This window comes from Rhinichthys klamathensis, unplaced genomic scaffold (genome assembly GCF_029890125.1).
Source record: "Rhinichthys klamathensis goyatoka isolate OS25496 unplaced genomic scaffold, OSU_Roscu_1.1 h1tg000144l_1, whole genome shotgun sequence".
Classification (NCBI taxonomy): domain Eukaryota; kingdom Metazoa; phylum Chordata; class Actinopteri; order Cypriniformes; family Leuciscidae; genus Rhinichthys; species Rhinichthys klamathensis.
This window is the reverse complement of record NW_026606679.1, coordinates 803,203-826,093: the sequence shown is the minus strand read 5'-3', so window position 1 is coordinate 826,093 and position 22,891 is coordinate 803,203. Positions and strand designations below refer to the sequence as shown.

General features: G+C 38.7%; 2 protein-coding genes across 2 annotated transcripts; one reads left to right on the top strand and one right to left on the bottom strand.

Moving 5' to 3' along the window:
* The first annotated feature begins 1,158 nt into the window (after nt 1–1,158).
* On the top strand, nt 1,159–7,225 carry tpi1a (triosephosphate isomerase 1a). The gene is made up of 7 exons (XM_056257792.1): nt 1,159–1,352; nt 2,073–2,196; nt 2,302–2,386; nt 2,531–2,663; nt 2,760–2,845; nt 3,671–3,758; nt 6,692–7,225. The coding sequence occupies exons 1-7, from the start codon at nt 1,241–1,243 to the stop codon at nt 6,808–6,810; spliced, it is 747 nt and encodes a 248-aa protein (XP_056113767.1). The 5' UTR covers nt 1,159–1,240; the 3' UTR covers nt 6,811–7,225.
* A 3,044-nt stretch (nt 7,226–10,269) lies between these two features.
* eno2 (enolase 2) lies at nt 10,270–22,891 on the bottom strand. The gene is made up of 12 exons (XM_056257785.1): nt 22,768–22,891; nt 20,669–20,754; nt 20,217–20,312; nt 18,968–19,026; nt 18,028–18,097; nt 16,866–16,999; nt 16,529–16,751; nt 16,221–16,418; nt 12,346–12,547; nt 12,157–12,265; nt 11,970–12,028; nt 10,270–10,636 (listed from the first exon to the last, which is right to left on the bottom strand). The coding sequence occupies exons 2-12, from the start codon at nt 20,751–20,753 to the stop codon at nt 10,567–10,569; spliced, it is 1,305 nt and encodes a 434-aa protein (XP_056113760.1). The 5' UTR covers nt 20,754; nt 22,768–22,891; the 3' UTR covers nt 10,270–10,566.

Sequence of the window (22,891 nt, the reverse complement as noted above, 5' to 3'; positions counted from 1 at the left end):
ATGAAGGGAAAGCATGCTGTAAACTGTGTTATTCTGCCAATACAATGGGAACCAATCAGCTGTGCCCTATAGAGAATGATGTAATTGCAAGCAGATTGGGTTAAGGACTGATGAGCCTGTGCCATCTAGAGTTTCATGACATAACTTTGTATTATAGGCTTTCACTTCTATAATGAGGTCACAACCTCAGTAAACCTAATTCCTTTAAGTATATTTTATCACCTACTGCAATCTCACCTTGATAAAGTAGATCAGACAGTTGTTGTTTTTCTTTCACTTCAAGAAGGAGTACGTGAGGCTTACTCTAATCCACTTTCAATAGAGCTTTGCCCAGAGAAACATTAGCAAGCACTGAAGCACAGAAGACTAATTGACTAAAGTTGAAGTCAATGGTGCATGGCTGAGATGACCAAGCTTTGGCTGCGAAATGAGAAAGAAGACATGATATAATATGACGTAATATTTTTATTCAAAAGCAGTTTTGGAACAATACTCATTGTAAGAAAAAGCACATATGCTGGCAACAGCATTCGGAAGGGCATTAAAACTCCTTACATTGTACGAAATATAATTAAAAATAATTCATATTAAAAATAATTACACAGAATGAACTTCATATCTAAAGCTGTATGATGTAAAGAGACATTAAAAAATTAGACAAAAAAATAAATGAAGGCCATGAAAATGGCATTGACCATGTGAACTCTTTTAGATTAGTTTCTTAAAATCAAGTACAAGATGCTCTTCGGAACATCCCAAAACCATCCTGAATAAAATAGATAATGTAACTTGAATTGAGGAAAAAGTACCGACTTAAAAAAATTGCAAAATAGATGCAATTTCATTAGTGATCTCATACTTTTGTTCCCCACTGTAAATACAAATATATACTTTGTAAATCCATTGAGCTCTTCTATGCAGCCTATGGTTAAAAAGATTTTAGGAAATTTGACTGATTAGTATTCCTAAGGTTTACCTTGTGAATAATAATTATTATTATTATTAAATATCTATGCTTACGTTCCATGAGCACGATTGCTTTTCATGGCGAGGGAGATGTGCGTCACCTCATGTATATGAATTAGGTTATTGTAACGTTTCTTGCGACCTTCCAATGACAAAGGACCACCTCCTGAATATTAACGACCAAACCTTTTTCATAGTAGGATTCGTAAATTCGCTTACGGGAGTGATAATACCGCAGTAGGTGTGTTTGGTCCGTTTGGTTTGTCCCGCAATAATGTCCTCAAGAAAATTCTTCGTCGGGGGAAACTGGAAAATGAACGGCGATAAAGAGACTCTGGGCGACCTCATAATGACCTTGAACACGGCCAGTCTCAACGATGAAGCAGGTCCATGGCGTTATTTGATGTTATGTTGTTTACCTGAGAGCATATCAAGCAGAAAGTATTTCAGTTTTCATTTTAGCCAATTAGTCTGATGTATGTCGATAGAATCGATAGAGATGTTTAGACGCATCAGAGACGCTATACATGACGTCACGTGACACTTTAAATGGATGGAGGCTCGTGTGCACAGACTGTTTTTAATTAAAAATAACTTATAAACTTGTTTATAAACTAGTTAATATTGATATTGAGTTAATTATTCATGTATCATTGCATGTCATCACAGTCATGTGTTATTTTTCCTAAGAAACGCAGACAATTTTGCATAGGCCTGCTGTAGAAAGCCTCATCATTCATTTGCAATTGTTGGTTCTACTGACTATATCTGTCCTATCTCATATTTGTCCCATAAGTATACAAATTTCATAACATACAGTTTATTATATAAACAATTGTTAGCCGTATCCCATTTTGGTCCCATATCGCATCCATAAAAAAGCATTGTTAGCCAAATGTTCCCATTCTCTCTGTGGGAAATTATCTAATAAAGTCAGAGGTTGTAAACAAAAATAATAATAAAAGAAATATTTCACACAAAAACTTGTAATTGTAAAGGTTGACAGATGTTTAGTTTTTGGATGATATATCCCTTTAAAAGTAGTCATGCGGGCTTTCATGATTATCATATATCATCATAACAGTGGCTTTGTCTTCATGGTTTAGAGGTGGTGTGTGGAGCACCGTCCATCTATCTCGATTATGTGAGGTCTAAGCTGGACCAGAGGATAGGTGTGGCCGCCCAGAACTGCTATAAGACACCCAAAGGAGCCTTCACTGGGGAGATCAGGTATACATGCTCATTGGTATCTTTAATAGTTTTTATAAACAACAATTTATCACTGTCAAAACTTAAAAAGCATATTTCTCGCTCTCCTTTTCTTCTCGGCGGTAGTCCTGCGATGATTAAAGACTGCGGCTTCGACTGGGTGATTCTGGGCCATTCTGAGAGGCGCCATGTGTTTGGCGAGAGTGATGAGGTTGAGATTTGAGAAGGAATTTTATTTTAAAATGATCTAGGAGTCAAAACCGTTTTATGTCTTTGCTATTGTGTATGATGAAATTCAGACGTCATATTGTTGCATATTGTTGCTCACTCTGATTGGCTGTGATGTCTTTTACAGCTGATTGGCCAGAAAGTGGCCCATTGCCTAGAGAATGATTTGGGTGTGATCGCCTGCATTGGGGAGAAACTAGAAGAGAGAGAAGCTGGAACCACTGAAGACGTGGTGTTTGAACAGACCAAAGTCATTGCAGGTCATTTATAAAAATAGGAATATTTATTTTGTTCATGATTGTATACACATAGCCTATAAAACGCTAAATGCCATGATGAATTTATACATTTTATAGACAATGTGAAGGACTGGGCTCGTGTGGTTTTAGCATATGAACCAGTGTGGGCGATTGGAACTGGAAAAACGGCCACTCCTGATCAGGTAAATCTGTATTGACATAATCCATAGATCAAAATATCATCATATCATGTTTCAACTCCATGTTTTATAGCTTTCATTTTCTATTTATAAAATGCATATGCACTAAAGCAGGAGTAATAATATGCTTAAAGGGATAGTTCACCCAAAAATGTAAATTTACTCTCATGTTGTTCGAAACAAATTAACTTACCGGTATTTTCAATGAAACCTGAGGTCTATGTCCCTCTATTTAAAGTCTAGTTAACCAAAACTAGATAAACCTATATGAATCAGGCAATTTAATCCAAGTCTTGTGAAAAGATAAGATTGCTTTATGTATGCGTTTATATGAGAATAAAAGCGTAAATTAAAACTGTTTATCATAGAGCACATCACATATGTAAACATGGAAGCTTGTGAGTGTGTCACGAGCAGTAATCGGATGAAGTTAAAGTGCTTCAGTTATGCTTTTTTACCAATTGTGTACATGCATCCAAGGTAAAGCATCACATCTTTTCTCAGAGTGTCTGAAGCAGTTGAATAAAGGAGTCGCTCTCGCTAAACCCCACCTGATTCGTCAGACGGCTCAGTCTGTTGTGATTGGTCCACTGCTTAAAGTGCGTATTGTAAACTAAAATGCCCATATCTGAATTTCAGTTCCAGATCTTTCTCAGCACTTGATAAACAGTGATACGAACAGTAATGATGATGTCAGTTTTACATGAAAGATAATATGCAAACAAGCATAATGGAGCACTTTAAATCATTCAGCTCATGATCATGTATTTGAATCGGTGTATAAGAAGTCTTTAAAGTCTTGTATGTGCTCTCCTTTGTGTGCTGCAGGCTCAGGAGGTGCATGAGAAGCTGAGAGAATGGCTGAGAGAGAACGTGTCGGATGCAGTAGCCGGATCTGTGCGCATCATCTACGGAGGTGAGTCTGCTCATCCCGTCTGTTCAGTTCTGAGTGGCCTTAAAGAAATACTTCACCCAACATTGACTCAGCTCATGCCACATCACTATGATCTTCTTTCTTCTGTGTAACACAAAGGTAGTTTTGCAGAATGTCCTTGCTTGTCCATGCATGATGCAATTTAAAGGGATAGTTCATCCGAAAATGAAAATTCTGTCATTAATTACTCACCCTCGTGTCGTTCCAACCCCGTAAGACCTTCATCCATCCTCGGAACACAAATGAAGATATTTTTGATGAAATCTGAGAGCTTTCTGTCATCGTTATTAAAGGAAAGACATCGTTAAAATATTCCTTGTGACTCCAGTGGTTTAACCTTAATGTTATGAAGCGACGAGAATACTTTTTGTGCGCGAAAAACTAACTTTATTCAACAATCTCTTCTCTTCCATGTCAGTCTGCTTTCCTGTTCACACTTTAAACAGTGCAGCGCTTCCCGGTTCTTTTTTTGCGCACAAAAAGTATTCTCGTCGCTTCATAACATTAAAGGGTTAGTTCGCCCATTTAAGACATGAAGTTGTATGCAATCCTTACCAGCACTATAGTGCATACACACTGACCCACTCTGTTCTCACCTCCCTGGTCAGAGTTCTGGCCGCTGGAAGTTTTTCAATAAAGTACTCCCGGTTATTTTCCGGGGTCACAAAACTGTGCGTTTTTACGTGAAAAAATTATTTGCCTTTCAAAGCTTGATTAATTTACCACACAAAAAACATGCCGGTCAAAATTCATACCTCAGTTTTAATCGGCACTATTTTCTATCCATTTCTATCAATCCGCGCTGCTGTCAACGTCAACAGTGCGCACGTTCCGATCAGCTGTTGATAGCGCGACTCGCTGACAACATGTCTGACTGCGAAACTTCTGATGATGAAACCAATTTTAGCACAATGTCAGACGGATCAGATGATGAAAGTAATTTTAGCACAACGACAATGTTATTGATTGCAACACAAAACCTCAATTGTGTGTGTGTTCAATCAAATAGTTTTCTCAGCAAATTGTACCAATATCCCTATATACTGTTTTTATATTAGACATCTTTTCACGTGTTTTATAATGGAGTCTAAACATCAGCTTGTTTACCGTACAGTTTAGACATGGGATCATAAAGTTAGTAATTAGAGATTACCCGTGGTACTGGTACAGCAAAACTATTTAATTTTCCTTTTCCTCGTTGGTTGGGGATGTAATCGTCTTCGCTGAAGTGAGCACTACACACACGAAAATCCTTTATTTTGGATATTTTAGCTCCGCAGAGTAGCCGATGGCAACCAGCCAAATCAACAACACGCGCTTGCACCCCCTGCTGGTGAGGTCGTCTAACAGCAGATGGAGATTATGCTCGGTAAGCTGTCTCATAGTTATATTCGAAACAGGAAAACGATGGAATCTGAACTTTGATCCCGGCACATCCTTGTGGTCACAGCCTGGGAATTTACAAGTTCGCACCATTGTTAATTTAATACTTTTTACATCGTTGTCAATCGATTGTGTAAACACTATGGAACAGCTGATCGGAACGTGCGCACTGTTGACGTTGACAGCAGCGCGGATTGATAGAAATGGATAGAAAATAGTGCCGATTAAAACTGAGGTATGAATTTTGACCGGCGTGTTTTTTGTGTGGTAAATTAATCAAGCTTTGAAACGCAAATAATTTTTTCACGTAAAAACGCACAGTTTTGTGGCACCGGAAAATAACCGGGAGTACTTTATTGAAAAACTTCCAGCGGCCAGAACTCTGACCAGGGAGGTGACAACAGAGTGGGTCAGTGTGTATGCACTATAGTGCTGGTAAGGATTGCATACAACTTCATGTCTTAAATGGGCGAACTAACCCTTTAAGGTTAAAGCAACACCAAGTAACTTTTCCTCAGCGGTCGCCCTACAGGTTGGAAGCGGAATTGTCCATTACCGCTGTCGTAAATAATTTAGCCTACCGCAGCCTACGGTCGCACGCGCACGCTCGCTGTTTATCCAGCACCGGCTTTGGAATCAACAATGGCAGACATCCCAACCTGCAAGAAGTCATTTCAGGGAGGTATATCTTGGTGACTGGATTGTTAACGGGGGGGGCAGGGGGGGCGGGTTGCCTAGCCTTCGTGAGGCACACTCGCAAGGTCTCTCGCTCTCTCCCTCTCTGCCGTGCTCGCGCTATGTATGTTATGCGCGCAGTATGTTCTATCTCGCATGCGCGCTCTAGATTCCGGCAGATTTGAACTAATTTGCGGGCATCAGGGAGACGCTATAGACTTGGGATGTCTGCAATGGCCATAGACAATTTGAGGAAGTGGTGGGGGAAGTGACGTATGCCGTAAAGCAGTCGAGTTTTGTAGTTCTTTTTGTGCTCGGGTTACTACTACCCGAAACCCGAAGTTACATAGTGCGAGTAAAAGCGATACAGACCACGTCAGGCTATGGCAGACGTGTCATTTAACCTATTGTAAGTCGATGTGCCATCACAAGGGTCTTGGAAATATATTATGAAGGTTGAAAAGTTCCATAGTGTTGCTTTAAACCACTGGAGTCACATGGACTATTTTATCGATGTCTTTCCTACCTTTCTGGGCCTTGAAAGTGGTGATTACGTTGCAGTCTATGGAGGGACAGAAAGCTCTCAGATTTCATCAAAAATATCTTCATTTGTGTTTCTGAAGATGGACGAAGGTCTTCCGGGTTTGGAACGACGCGAGGGGGAGTAATTAATGACAGAAATGTCATTTTTGGGATAACCCCTAATTTAATCATTTCACAATGACAGATATATTTGCATTTTTAAATGAAACTATAATGTATAATTTAATGATCATTCATTTGTATTGTATTTCAAATATATTTAATAGAAAAATAAAATTCTTGGATTGCTTTCATGCTCTTCCCTCATTTGACAGGCTCTGTTACTGGGGGAAACTGTAAAGAGCTTGCGGCCCAGGCTGACATTGATGGCTTCCTGGTTGGAGGTGCTTCCCTTAAGCCTGAGTTTGTTGACATCATAAATGCCCGCTCATAGAGATGCTCAACCGTTTTGAGGGTCCAAACTGCAGCACTAATAAGTATACACCAGCTTCTTGTCATTCCAGCAGGTCTGAATGTTTATTTGTGGTTGTATTGCTTTAACTCACCTGCTTGTTAAATGGTTGAGTTGGGTTCTTGGTCTGGAATACTAATAGTATCTCCCTTCCTACTAAAAATGTGTTAATATAAAAGTAGGAGAGAGCTCGGGCACGTTAGTTCTTTATTTGCTGCTGCGCTCGAGTAAACCACTGTATTGTCTATGCACTTGCAGAGCACATTACTTGAAGTCTAACACACTGTACACTCCACACTGATGAACTTACAAGACCAGCGGTGAAGTTTGTAGTGACTTTAAGAGCACTTTATCCTCTGTAGAAATGACTACCTCGGTAGAAAATAAAAAATGTACTTGAAAATGGTGTCTTCACTTGGGCTAAAGATTGTTTTTCTGCTTTCATCACAGACTTAAATGCTGTGCATACTGAAACTAAAGACTACATGGTGTAAATTATTTTAAGGCCATGTTTACACGGAAACGATCTGAAGAGAAAACGCAAAAGTGGCGTTTCGTTTTCACTTTTTATTCTGCGTTTAGACGAGCGTTATGGGGGGGAAATCTGCGTGCATATGGAGACGCAAAAGTGTTAGAAATGCGATGTAGTATGCACTCCAGGCGGCTAGGTGGCAATGTGAAGCACTGCCACACAACAACAACAAGTCCGTGCGCCTGCTTACAACCTTCCTTCTACTTCTCTCCCTAGTAGCGCGAAATTGAAAAGACTCTTGGACGTTTATCAGAGCTGCTAGGGCAACTTGAAGGTCCGACGTATGGAAATAATCCGACATGTTGGTTGTTATTTTCCTGTACTGGCGCATGCCTGTGACGTAAATGCGTACGCGACGAGAGCCGCAATGAGCAGATTTGCGTTTTTACCCGTTTAGACGGAAACGCGACGGTGGAGCGTTTTTAAGATTTCCACTTTGGAGGGTGGTTTCACTTTTTTGCGTTTTTAAGCCCCAAAAACGCCGTCGCCGTGTAAACGAAAGGCACATCCGATAAAATATTATTACGTTTTCACCCGGAATCGTTTTCGTGTAAACAGGGCCTAAGAGTATTTTTACATTTGTGTGTGTGTTGTGCTGCTTCATATTTTTGTGCAAACCGTGAATCATTGTTCAGGATTCTTTGACTGAATATAAAGTTCAAAAGAACAGCATTTATTTGAAACAGAAATCTTTTGTAACATTATAAATGTCTTTACTGACACTTTTGATCAATTTAACAGAAAGTATTCATTTCTTTCAAAGAAAAAACGTACTGACCTCAAACTTTTGAACAGTAGTGCATGTATTTTTAAATATCATTTTACGTTTTGTAATGTAGGTGACAAGAGCAGCAATTTTTAAAACCCATAAAAGCATTCACATGTTCTGTTTTGATGTTTCATAATTGAGCATCTAAATGGCGAAAAGCCATTTAAACGTCCTCCTCTGCTTTTAAAGAAGAGAAGAAAACACACTTAGAGACTCGAGGGTGACGAAAGTAATGACAGCTTTAATATTCCATAACATTATTCTTTGACAGGCTTGTCAGTTCTTTTTTTATTTTCTCTCCATCTTGCTTTCTTTTCCTTCTTTCACCACGACAATCCCACAAAATAACGAAAAGACAAGTCATCGAGGAGAAAAAAGATTTCAGGTAAGGGGGAACAAGCCAAGTCATAACCACAAGAAGGGAAAGGGGTGGAGGATACAGATGAAACAACGAGAAAGGAAGAAACACAGACTGCAAGTCCAAGGTGGCAGAGAATAAGGAGTCGTGTGCGTTGAGGGTGAGACTTTGCTACACAAATGTGAGTGAATGTGTGTCTCTATCCGTGTAAGCGTGTCTGTCGGTCGAGTTCTTGAATTGGATCCGTCATTGTGATTGTTATGTCTCTTTCGTTCACTGCTGGATTAAGATCATTCATCTCGAAGGAGAAGCGTGTCATTTCTACTGCTCTCTCTGCCCCGTCTCTTATGATTTGGACGAAGGTAGCTCTGCCCCAAACACATGCCATCGGTTGAGCCAGAGATCAGTGTGCCACAGATCAACAGTATTTACAATCTTTAAGAAAATCTACCTACGAATGGCTCACTTAATATCCACATTAAGATGGGAGAGGAGGAAGGGTTTTACCCATTTAAAGGGACAGTTCACCCAAAAATGAAAAATTCTGTCATCATTTACTCACCCTCAAGTTGTTCCAAATCTGTGCAAGTTCCTTTCTTCTGCTGAACACAAAAGTAGGTATTTTGAAGAATGCTGGTAAGATACTATGGAAGTCAATGGCTACCGTCAACTGTTTGGTTATCAACATTCTTTAAAATCTTCTTTTGTGTTCAGCGGAAGAAAGAAACTCATACAGGTTTGGAAGAACTCGAGGGCGAGTAAATGATGACAATTTTCATTTTAGGGTAAACTATACTTTTAAAGAAAATTCACTTCCCCTTTAAGATCCAGGGTGAAAGAAAATGCGAAAGTACATTTTAAGAGTCATTGCATGAGAAAATCAGGCAGACGTATGAAGATTTAGGGACTTTTGAATATAATTATTGTTATTTGAAGTGACGTGAACTTTGTTCAATACTTTTAGATTTAATTATCTATAAATAGTGTGTGTGTGTGTGTGTGTGTTGATCTATGTAGGGTGAAGGTGATAATAACATAATCACACGAGGACATATTTGAGACCTCGCAACTCAATGACAATGATATACAGAAACTTATGAACTTTCAATGTTGGTTTAAAAAGTGAAGTATCTTTATGAAAAGAAATATATTCTACAGGCATTATTTTGAATTTTTAATATACTAAAATGAATGATTTTTTTTTTTTTAAGTCAATGTTCAAGCACCATATTTTATTTTATTTGCTGATTTGCTCTTTTCTTTTGATTGAATAACAGTTTGTTTTAAAAGGCTCTTTTTCTTCAGCATGCTTTTGGGTCAGAGATGGACACAAAAACTGCATCTGAGAAAGAGAGTACTGTATGATAAAAAGCCTCTAATGCCCTGGGCAAACTACTTAGTAAACTGTCTTTAGAGTAAACGCTGGTCCCATATATATCTGAATACTTCACTGTGTCAATCTTCCCATTAAAAAACTCACTGCTGCATTAATATTCATGTAACTATTTTATTTGTCTACCATTTCTACCATGTCCTCATGCAATGAACCATAAAATTTCTTACATTTGATTTCTTTAGAGTGGCAAGTCAATCTAGATTTTGTTTTAAATGTATTTACATATATTTCACATCTAAATTGAAGCTTAAATTGAAAGATTACACCTGATTCAAATAAATCTCTACTTTTATTCCATCTGAGTTAAATCCTTCTTTTTAGACAACAAAGACACAAGTCTTTGCCTTGTTAGATTCAAGGTTCATTTTCTGTATCTTACGCACCCTGTGCACATGTTTTGCCCGTCAAGTACCTCAGAATCACTTGTGCATAATGTTGGTCTGTCCAGGATCCACTGTGCATAATATTTGGTCTATCAACGCCTGTCCGCAGTCCAGTTCAGTTTTAAATACATATTTTGAGTGTCTGAGTAAGTCGTTTTTAGTATCTCAGTGCAAATAGTGCTGTTTTGATGCATTTTGAATGATTTTAGGGAATGTCAGGGGTAGTCAGTCGTTCAGTGCAGTACATACTCTGTTTGTCAGTTGTTTTTTTCGTGTGAATTCGGTGCGGTGACGTCAGCCTCACAGAGCGCTAGGGTTTCTGAAATTGTGCCCGGCGAAACGAGCCTGATCACCCAATTCTTCTTCAATCCTGTGAGGCAGAAAAAAAAAGAGACAGATGGACATTGATTAATTATATGGGAACAGGAGGTGACGGAGAAAGAGCTAGAAGCCTGTAATCAGCAATGTTAATCAAAGTAATTATATTGGTTCTTTTTGCGGCCACTGTTATTTTTGAGACTGGGGCTTTTTAAGTTCAACAGTCAGTTATTATGCAAGTTGAGTCATTTTCTTTAAGGCACAAATGGGATCGAAATGAATGATTTTTAAATTTTTTGACGAAAATATGAATGATGTTTCTGTGGGATACTAGTGGCACTACAATGTTAGAATTGTTGCCAGGGCGTTGCTATGGTGGTTTAAGTGGTTGCTAAGTGGTTGATTACTGGCCAGTGGCCAACAACCTAGCAATGCGCTAAAAATTGCAAAAAGATTTCAAAACGCACCAAAAAAACTCAAAATATGGCTCAAGTCTTTCATTCAATGGAAGTCTCTGGGATTTTTGCTATGGAAACCTGTTTCCACCACAGAATAAAAAATGTAATTGCACATTTTTAATCTCACAATTCTGACTTTCTCACAATTGCGAGAAAATGTCCGAATTGTGAGACAAAAAGTCACAACTACCTTTTTTATTTTTTTTATTCTGTGACGGAAACAAGCAACAATCAATGAAAGATGCGTTAAGCAAGACGTTCGGTACTTAAGTGTTAGATACATAAGCATAAGTATGTATGAACAATAAAAACAGCAACACTAAAAATATGATTAGAAGTTGTTTCAACAAGCAAAATAAACCCTAACCCAAAATAAATACCTCTTTGGAGATGCTTTGCTAAAATAGTATGTTAGATTTTACCAACTCTTTCCTCGACAGGGTAAAAAAAAAAAAAAATGTCAGTCGCCGCCAGCTTTTTTGATAATTTTCACAAAATGAATGTGGGTAGGTTTTTAAAAAACCTCTCTGGATCGGATTCAGACCGATGATCAAAACATAGATGGAGTAGATCGAGTTCATCAACACCCCTAATGCTTCACAGTCCTACAGCTCGTCCTGGGTCGACACTTCATTCGGTAACATTAGGCAGTTTTGATTGATATGCTGTTTAATGTTGATGATCGCGTTATTTTACATATGCATCTTCTTACATTATGCTATCCCTTGTTTCTGCTTCTTCTTCACCTGTTTTAATCAGGAGATTCAGTATTCTTTCAGAAGATGCGTAATAGCGCCCCCAACAGTATAATAGTGAAAACATGGTAAGCCGGAAAATTCCGTCAATGGCGGGAAAGAGACAATTTTGGGGAAATCAATGGATGTTTTTAATGCATTGCTAAAAATAGTGTGTTGAACGCTCTCTTGCCTCATAAGTTGGTTGTATTTGGCGAGACGCTCAGATCTACACGGAGCTCCTGTCTTTATCTGAAAGATAAGAGAGATAAAGAGTGAAAGTTGGTCAAGTTAATCAAACTTTTTTGTAAAGCACATCATAAATATATAAACCATATCATTTCTGTACTTACTGGTTACATTTGTGTAAGTGTGCGTACCTGTCCAGTGCAGAGTCCCACCACTAGATCAGCGATAAAAGTGTCTTCTGTCTCTCCTGAGCGATGGCTGACCATCACGCCCCATCCGTTGGCCTGAGCGAGCTTACATCTGAGGGATACACAGTTCAAAATGGGAAGGTAAGGAGCTAGAAAATGCTGGTTTATTAGACATAGTTTAGAGTTACTCACGCCTGGATGGCCTCTGTGACGGTGCCGATCTGGTTAACCTTCAGGAGCAGACAGTTGCATGCGCGGTCTTCCGCTGCCTTCTCTATCCTCTTTGGGTTTGTCACGGTCAGGTCGTCGCCCACAATCTGGATCCCCACTGAACCAGTCATGTTTGTCCAAGCGGCCCAGTCATCCTGATCAAACGGGTCTTCAATGGACACCACTGTCAATGACGATGGGAACAAAAACATGATAGAATACTCTGGGTTTTAAAGGGATAGTTCACCCAAAAATGAAAATTATCCCATACTTGACTCACCCTCAAGCCATCCAAGGTGTATATGACACACAATCGGAGTTAAATTATAAAATATCCTGGCTCTTCCAAGCATTATAATGGGAGTGAATGGTACCCAAGATTTTGAAGCTCATATCCATGCATCATAAAAGTAATCCATATGGCTCCAAGGGTTAATAAATGTTTTTTTGTAAGAAAAATATCCATATTTATAACTTAATAAACTATAATCCCTGGCTTCTGGTAACGGCCGTACTTGAGTCTCTATCCGGCGAAAGAGTGACCTCTGACCCGACACATGACATTTTGACGAATGCGAAAGCACAGAGGATAGAGCAAAACGGCCGTTACCATATAAAGCTTGAAAGAGACTGAATGTTTTTTAATATAACTCTGATTGTGTTTGTCTGAAAGAAGAAAGTCACACCTAGGATGTACATAATTTAAACGGACCCAGTGTTAATTTCGTTGACGAAAATAACGACGAAAATTATTCGTCAACGACATTTTTTCACAGACGAAAACGAGACGATAACTAAATAAAACCTAGTTTTGAATGACAAAGACTATGACGAAAATCTATTGACATTTTCGTCAACGAATAAAAACTAGACGAAAATGTTAGATAGTGACGATTTGGGAAGCGATCCGTCAGAACTGATGTCCTGCGTGTGTGGTAGATGCGCACATTTGTAGGCTACTGTAACGTGATCTACCCCGCGGTCATAAAACGTTAAAAAATGTGAACGTCTGGGAGAATGAGTAGAGCAGACATATAGATCTCTGAATAAGAGTGACGATGCAAAAAAGAGCTCTATTTGGTGCGGTTTTCTTTGCGCACACACCTAACCCGAAGCGTGCAGTCATGCACAATACACCTACAGCGCGCGAGTAGGCTACTGAATTGAGCTCTCTTTCGTGTCTGAATGGAGAAATACACGTATGTCTAAATGTCCTTTTTGGAGAGTATTCATGTAAACTATGCTGGTTATGTCTTAAACTGTGAGTGTGTCGGATGTGCATCAGTGCAATTGTATCCGCATGTCATTGGACATGATCCGACGCAGCGCCGCCGCTCCCACCACGCGCATCACGCGCTGTGCGTAGGGCACCAAGTGCTGAGGGGGCACCAAAAATAGCCTAATGAAAAACCAATCATCAAACTTTTTGTTATAATCAGATTCAGCGCGTTCTTCCTCTTCATTCCGCAGCGGCGCCGAGCAGAGACAGAGAGCACGTCAGAAACACAGGACAGGGTGTGTGTGTGTGTTCATGTGTGTGTTCTTCTGAGCCTCATTGGTCTGTCACTGCTCGTCAATGTCAGAATATTTGAGATGACCAATCAAATCAAAGTAGGCGGGCTTTATGTTCACAGACGCTGAGCGCGAATTTTAACAGTGCAACTCTACGCTTCAGTGTACGGTCAAGTGCGAGATAAGATGTAAGTAGCTAAACAACTTTATTTGACAGTTTTTTTTAGGTCATAAATGTTAAACGAATGACAAAAAATAATTAGGCAAACTAATATAGTTTTGTCTAATTTCGCCATTTTTAACTGAAAATAGGCCTATGTAACATGTAGCCTAGTGTAATAGTTTAGGCTACTGTCATTGTGAGGGGACAAGAAACATGAACAAAGCCGTTTTCATCATGTTAGGCACAGGATTTATAATGAATGTGTACATATTGAGAATAAAATACAAATTGTAACCTTTAGTAAATTAAAAAAGCCAACTTTAGGAGGGGAAGAGACAGGGCAAGATAAAAACAAAGAGAAAAAGAGTGTGATGCTGATGAGGAGAGAAAAATAATCAGCTGCCCACTGACATGGTTTTAAAGCTGTTGTTATCGATTTTTTTTTTTTTTTTTTTTTTTTTTTTTTTTGCCTTCACAACATCTTAAAATGCACATCTGTAGTTCAGAAAAATCCAAAATTTCGCCCGAACACCCCTAACTAACCTGCCTCAAATTCGGGATCCCAGTGATTATAAAACCATGCCATTGCATGGTAATGAAACTAGTTAATAGTAAGCATTAGACCCTAATCTAAAGTGTTACTTTTTAGCTTTTTAATTTTTTTATAAATCATACCCTCATTGGGGGCTTAGCCCCCCTAAATGAAAATACTAAATGAAAATGTTTTTTTTTAGGGGGGGGGGGGGGGGCATCATAAAGGAATTATGCTTAGGGCACCAAAATGGCTAGCAGCGGCACTGATCCGACGTCTTAAGCCTTGTTTATACTCGACGCGTCCGCACGAGCGCGAGTCTCCGCTGACTGCGCGCGGACCTCTCCATATGGACGAGGCGTTTATACTTGACGCGCTCGCCGTTGTGCTATTCTGTGAAACGACAGGGGGCGACTCGGAGTAATTCTCCTCTAAACCACCAGGAATCAGCAGTGAAGAAGTAGTTTGCCATTTATTAGTAGTTTATTAATTTCTGATTCATATAAAAAGAGTAATAAATGCAGTATGTTTATTGCACTTTCACTGCATGTAAAGTAAACAACTGAAGCCTTATTGAAGAGTGTTTAAACCTTAATTTCATCAGCAGGGCTTAATTCTGCTATGTAGGCTTATTTTGTAAATGTAAGCAGTTACTTTATACAAGTGCAAACTGGGTGCTTAATGTAAATGTGTTCCTATTCACAAAATGAGAGGCTTTTATGGTCGCCCATCAAAGCAAATGTCTCTGTATATAGAAGGATCATAAACATGGTGGTACAGACATACCAGTTCGGCCAGATTCGTCTCGAAGTCGTTCATCTTCGGATGCGGCGCCGCGCGCGATGTTACAAAAAGTGCCGTGCACACCGCCAGGCGAAATGGGGTCTTGCGCACCCAACGCGCACGACCGCCCACACCGCAATGACGTCATTTTTGCCGCGCGCACTTCGCGCTCTTGCGGACGCGTCGAGTATAAACAAGGCTTTAAAGTGACAGTGGCAATAAACCTAATGCGGTCCGTGTCCTTAATTTTGATCAAGCAACAAAAGAAAAAGAGAAAAGCATTCACTGTTTGTTAATAGCTTTAATAAGGATTAATTATATTTAATTCATACAAATAAATATGTCTGCTTGAAAGAATAAAGAATGATGTGTAAGTAGTTATAAGGAATGAATATATCATTCATTGTAAAGAAGACTGTGTTGTACTTTAGGAAAAGTGGCTTTATTTCATTTTAAGATATTTTTTAAGTAACAGCAGTTAAATCTGTATCTGTATTGCATGTTCAAACTTAAAAATCATTCATATTAATAGGTTAATAGATGTTTTCTCCGGGAGTATATGGGTTTGGAAATTTTAGAGAAATTCTAAATTAACGCATTACAATTGAACTAAACCCATTATATTTTAGTCGACTAAATCTACTGTAGATTTAGTCGACTAAAATGTTATTGTATTTCGTCGACTAAAACTAGACTAAAACTAAAACAATTCAGATGACTAAAATATGACTAAAACTAAATGGCATTTTAGTCAAAAGACTAAGACTAAAACTAAATCAAAATTTGCTGACAAAATTAACACTAGGTGACTTTATTAACATTTGAGTTTTGAAATCTTCTTTACATCTTTTATTCTTCACAATTTACCTGGATAGTCATTGACAAACGTCTGGTAGATCTCTAACAGCTCATCGCCGGTGATGTGTCTGTCTGGGTTTGGAGGGGACTTGAAGTCAAGGTCGTACTTCCCGTCGCGGTAGAACTCGGAGGCGGCTACATCCATCCCGATCACAACTTTATCTGTGAACCCGGCCTTGTCTATGGCGGTCTTTATCAACTCAAGAGCTGTGGAGACGTGATAGAGAAGCCAACAGAGCAGAACAGTAGATAAATTCATTATGATTAAATTGGATCACAAGCTCAGACAAAGGCGATGCACAGACTCATAAACACACCTTCACTGTTCTCCAGGATGTTCGGGGCAAAACCTCCCTCGTCACCGACGTTGGTGGCGTCTTGGCCGTACTTCTCCTTGATGACACCCTTCAGCGTCTGGTAGAGCTCGGCTCCGACACGCAGCGCGTCACGGAATGACTCCGCCCCCACAGGAAGTACCATGAATTCCTGCATGGCGAGCTTGTTTCCAGCATGGGAGCCTCCGTTGATTACATTAAACGCCTGACAAGTGGACAGAGAAAATGTGCTTAGTCAGTCTATTTCCCGAGATAATCAAGAAAAAGCATACCTACAGATGTGAATTATTATGTGCAATTGAGTAATGAGATTTCTTACAGGAACTGGCAGCACTAGCTCTGTGTTTCCTGCCAGATCGGCAATATGACGATACAGAGGGACGCCTTTCTCTGCCGCACCGGCCTTGCAGATGGCCAGAGACACTCCCAGGATGGCGTTAGCACCGAACTGGGCTGTAGACATGATGAACAGATAGAAATTATCATTCTTTTTTATTATTATATCATTTTTTTTATGTGATTTATATGGTGTAGAAAAAAAATCCATATACTGTACATTGAATTTTTTTTTACATTATTGGAACAAGTGGCGAAATTATCACAAGGTCTTTGTTTTAAAATATCAGTTTAAGAATTTGGGGTCAGTAAGAATTTTTTTTTCTTTTTTTTTTAAATGATGCATTTAAGCCAAGGGATCAAAAATGACAGTAAAGGCATTTATATTGTTGCGAAATATTGCTATTTCAAATAAATGCTATTCATCACAGAAAAATATGGATAATAATACATGTTTCTTGAGCAGCAAATCAGCATATTAGAATGATTTCTGAAGGATCATGTGACACTGAAGACTGGAGTAATGATGCTGAAAATTCAGCTTTAGTTCACAGGAATAAATTACATTTTTAAATATATTCACCCCTCGGAAACAGTTCTTGTAAATTGTAATAATATTTCACAATATTTCTGCCTTTACTGTATTTGTGATCAAATAATTGCAGCCTTAGTAAGAATAAAATACTTTTTTTTCTCCAAAAACATTAAAAAATCTTACCAACCCCAAACTTTTGAACAGTAATGTATTTTAGAAACTATTTTGAGTTCTTTATAAATCTTATATCCTATTAAATCATATATAGTTTTTTAAACTTCACATTTGCACATCACAATTGCTTACAATATGTATGATTTTCAGTAATTACATAAGTAACATTTTGGTATGTTTTAAGTGTTTCATGGCCTCAGAAGACATGGAATATAGCAACTTTTATGCTGCTTTTATGTCCTTCTTGGTCATTGTACTTTTAGCGTTTAGAAAATACAGCGTTGAATATGCTGAACATCTCATTTTGTGTTTCACAGAAGAAATTAAGTCATACAAGTTTGAACAATACGAGGGTGAGTCAATGATGCCAGAATTTCCATTTTGGTGGAACTATTTCTTTAAAATATGATTGTTATCATATAAGATAATAACTTACATTTGTTCTCTGTGCCGTCCATTTCAATCATCATGTTGTCTAGTTTCTCCTGTTCCACCACACTGATCTCCTAAAGTTCACATCATGAAGATAAAACTCTCCAGATTAATAAAATACAGTGCTTGATTAATGCTTGATGAAAATGTTGCCTAATCATTAACCCTGCTGCTGTGAAATTAAAAATCATCATCAAAGTCAAATCATCATTTCAGTATTTTTGTATTTGCTTTAGCTTTCGCATTGTAGACATGGAAGTAAAAAAAAAAAAACATGAAAATGAAAGAATGGAATGTGTAGATCAGAATGAAAATCAAGACCTGGATAATAGGAGATTTTGTGTCTCTGCCTTTGGGAGATTTGAAGCAGTTGGACCTGTTTTAAAATCTCCTGTTACAAGTAAACGGGTATAAAATATGAAAAGAAAAATGATTCAAAAAGTGCAGGGGTGGGATCTGATTCTGATCCCATCTGATCGGAATCTGATCTGTAAAACAAACAAACAAATAAACAAATAACAAATAATTAAATTAACAATTGCTTAGAAATTAACGGTGAAAAAAATCTGATTATTGGGAAAGTGCCGACAAACATCTGAAGAAAAACATGTATGAATGAAAAAATATAGGAGGCTGTAAAAGAATGTAAAACACAGTGGGAAAAAATGTAGCCACGTTCATTTTAAAGGAATATTCTAGGTTTAAATACAAGATGTGCCCTCATTAAAACCAAGTATATTTTGAATATTAGCTGCAAATGATTTGTCATTTTTTTTCTTGCAGAAATGAGTCTCAGCTTAATGTAGATAATCTTTTCCAGAAATAAGCAAATATGCACAGATTGCCGTTTATAATCCTTCTCATGCTGGTTGAAAACGAATAGTTTGGTTATTTGTTATTAAAAATAAGGTTAATTAAACAAGACCATTTTTTTTTTCACTTACAGATGCAATGACGGCTGGTCCAAGAGTGTCATTAATGTGACCAACAGCCTTCAGAACACCTTAAAACACAAGAAAACAGGTCAAGACAGATCAAAAAACAAAACTATAGCAGGAGGCTTCAAAACGAATTATCTAATTAGTTGTAAAGTGCCCCTATTATGCTATTTTAAAGGTCCTACTTTTGCTTTAAAGACTACAACAGCTTTAGTTGCATCTATAAGGTCAAAAAACACTTTAATTTTCTCTTAATATACACTGCCTGGCCAAAAAAAAAGAAGTTGCTTAATTTAAACAGGCAAATGCTTAAGAGTCTATGACTGGATAATTATTGCAGGGATTATTATGTTTCATGCATGTTATATGTATGGCAACAGTTATTCTAACCCTTGACTCTTGCATTGTCTATACAAGATTTTTACCCCTCTTGATGGAAATGACATCACATTTATTTCAATCAAGAGGTCCATTCATTTTTGGTCAAGATCTTGTATTGACAATGCAAGAGTCAAGCACTCTGTAAAGTCTATATACGTGCTAGAAACATAATAATCACTGCAGTAATGATCCAGTCATATCATAGACCCTTAAGCATTTGCCTATTTAAAATCAAACAGCGACTTTTTTTTTGTTGGTCAGGTAGTGTATATTGCAAATCACCTCATTTCTCAAAGAGTTTGCGTGAAGATTCAGTCTATCGAAAACCCCTCCTTTCCGTGAGCTACTCTGCTCTGATTGGTCAGATGGCCCAGTCTGTTGTGATTGGTCCACCGCCTACAGCGCATTTCAGAAACGAAACGGCCACATCTGAATTTCAGCTCCGGATCTTCCTCAGCACTTGATACCCAGTAATACGAACAGTAACGATGGCTTTGTTACTGTATCAATTTGAGCCCGAATCTTCATAAGTTTAAAGTGCATACTTAGTAGATTTGCAGCGCTGAAAACAGCGTCTTCTCGACATGTCGACAAACACGAACCAAACTCGTCCAGGTCGCAGCTAGAACTACAGTGTTTGAGGGCGGTTCAAAGTAGACGTCACTCGTGGGCAGCCAATGAAGACCATAGGCTGGCATTATGCAAATTTGTTACATTATTGATCTTTAAAAATTTGCAGACATTTTACATTTACAAACAGCTATTACACACTGCATCCAATGTAATATTAGAAAAAGCATAACAGAGGCACTTTAAACAATCTAATGTTATATAATAGTGCCAATGTTACAATGGACTATCTCTGATCGCTCACCTTTGCCCTTGTAACGGCTCTTGTCTCCATCTCTGAGTTCCAGAGCCTCATAGATGCCTGTCGATGCTCCGCTGGGCACCGCAGCCCTGAACAGACCTGAAAACACACTGACACTTCAAATCTGTCATTCGCTTATACCGGAGATTAATACATAGTGCATCCATATCTTACTGATGGATCTGTGTCAACATAATTAAATTTCTATGCATTTACATTTGCCCCTTAAAAGTTACTTGCATGTGGACAACATATTTCAATTTCATTTTTATCATCTTTTTTTATCAATTGTATTTATGCATTTTGGAAGATGCTTTCAATAAATACACTTTTTTGGACATTCATCCAGGAACTCAATTTACATTGTAGATAACACATTCCACGTATTCCTTTGCTTTTAAAATCCAGGATGGCATTCAGCTCAGTCATTTTGAAGACAGGCTCTATTGATTCACCTTTATCAGTTCTCAGGTCCACCTCCACTGTAGGGTTTCCCCGAGAGTCCAGGATTTCCCTGGCAACGATGCTCACAATGGACATCCTTAAAGACAGAGAGGAAACAAGAGAGCATGAGAGCTAAACTTCTGCCATCGTTGGTCATGATGTTTAGAAACTCATGGCATCGAATTAATTGACTTTGCATGAGAAAGATACATATCTAACAGTGAGTGTTTTGGTCAACCTGCATCTGCCATAAATCTCCTTTTACAAATTATAAATCTTGCTCATATGCAAAATACATCAATGTAAATGATGAACTAGGGTTTTTAATGGACACAATGTATTTTGTGATCCAGACCACGATTAACAGAATGAGCAATTTGTGAACAAAAGGCATTTCATGAAATGCTTAATGCATTTTGTTCGTCAAAGGTGTTTGGAAAAGTACATTCATGTACACAAAATGGAATTTTGGGGTTTAGAATTCTGTTGTCGAAAAACAGCTGGCTCTTGTCTTCCGGTGTACGAAACTGCATTTTTTCATGAAATACTGCATTTTTACGTAATTCTTTTAGTCCACAGATTTACTCAGGTTACATTTTCCACCTGGAGAGGCGATAAAAGAAATATGTCTAAATGAACACGATCAATGCCTGCCTGCTCACCTCCAAGGGGTCAACATCTGGATGTTTTTTTTTACATCGGAAAAAAGTTGGCCGAGAATGGATTGCATCATGAATAATGGGAGTTCCGTACAAGAATACAAGTTTGCTAAAACAATACCTATTTTGGCTATCCGTTAACATACATTTACAAGCTTTTACTGGGCAACCAGGAACTTGCATAAAGTGAATAGCATCCATTTTGACTCAATAGGAGTGCCAATCAATCTGATTGCTTTGAAAATAGGACCATTTTTCTGGAACATTCAGTTCCGTCCTTCTTACCAATGAGAGATATAGCTCAACCATCGACAGCGACATGCCACGCTGGCAGCCAATAAAAAGCCAGAACAAGCCAATTTCATTCTAAATGTGCCACGACCGACATGGGCACACGTGTCACCTTGCTAATGGAATGCGCGTCCACCGACCACCAGAATTTAGACTGGGGGGACTCAGCCGGGGAGGAGGTGGGGCTTTATTTGTAATGACAGGACGGGCATGTATATGTCCGCAGGTGCCGCACGGTGCGACCAGCTCATGATCGTGCATCTAAATCCGGACGCTGCTTACGCCGTGTCAGTGTGGTACTGCAGCAAGCGTGCTGTCAGCAGTTATACAGGGGGGAGGGGGCGATCAACGGAGGGGTGGGGTGGATACCGCAGAAAGTGGCGTGATGGGGCAAGAAAAAGATAAATAATTTAACATCCCTTTGGCGAAAAGAAGAGCTTTCTGGATCATCGAAGCGCGTATTGGAGACGGACGGAAATAAGAACCAGCGATGGGACGTTTTTGCGTTTGTCACGTGACAAATATACCAAAGACTCGGAACTCGCGCGGTGAACTAATTATGTAGATTCTCATAGCCTACTTAACTCCATTAATTGTTTCGTTTTAATAATAATAATAATAATAATAATAAAAGCGTGTTCGGGGAATTTGGCAATTGAAAATATAGACAGCACTGCTATGCTCAAATGAATAAAGATTTTACTCAAGATCAATACAGTAAAATTGCCCGATCATCCCGTCACCACTGTGAACAGCTTGGACGCACATTGATAACACGTAATGTAGCCTACAAACAGACACACAGTGCAGGATCCATTTGGCCGACCCCTTAGCAAAAAAAAACAAACAAAAAAAAAAAACACTGCCACCCAAATTTACATCCAGCATCCCAACATAAGGAGTGACTCCTCATGCAGGAGACTGTCCGCAGAGACATGCCCTAAACAGCAGCGATGTCTTGATATGACAATTAATTCCTGGTTAATTAATCCAACATGCACAAAGTCATGCCAGAGCCTATATTAACCCATTCAATAGCATTATTTATGGCCAAACCAAACCATCTTAAAGACCCCGCAACAGATGCATTTATGAAGCAATCATGCAAAGGAGCAGCGGAAAGTGCAGACAAGAAAAAAAGGCTTTCATGCGATGATTACCTGCCGTCAGTGCGCGTAGCCTTGCGAGAGGCAAGCCTGGAAAGAAGTGTTGAACTGCGGAAGAGAGAGCCAAAACAGAGCGAGAGTGGGTGGAAACCAGAATGAGAGCGAGATGAGAGGAGAA

Bases quoted from the DNA above. Each gene is read 5' to 3' on its own strand.
- tpi1a (XM_056257792.1), top strand. From the start codon at position 1,241: ATGTCCTCAAGAAAATTCTTCGTCGGGGGAAACTGGAAAATGAACGGC. The intron at 2,197-2,301 runs GTATACATGCTC...TCTCGGCGGTAG, and splicing joins GCCTTCACTGGGGAGATCAG to TCCTGCGATGATTAAAGACT. The intron at 2,846-3,670 runs GTAAATCTGTAT...TGTGTGCTGCAG, and splicing joins AAACGGCCACTCCTGATCAG to GCTCAGGAGGTGCATGAGAA.
- eno2 (XM_056257785.1), bottom strand. From the start codon at position 20,753: ATGTCCATTGTGAGCATCGTTGCCAGGGAAATCCTGGACTCTCGGGGA. The intron at 16,752-16,865 runs GTAAGAAATCTC...TCCACTTGTCAG, and splicing joins AGCTAGTGCTGCCAGTTCCT to GCGTTTAATGTAATCAACGG. The intron at 16,419-16,528 runs GTGTGTTTATGA...ACGTCTCCACAG, and splicing joins CATCCTGGAGAACAGTGAAG to CTCTTGAGTTGATAAAGACC.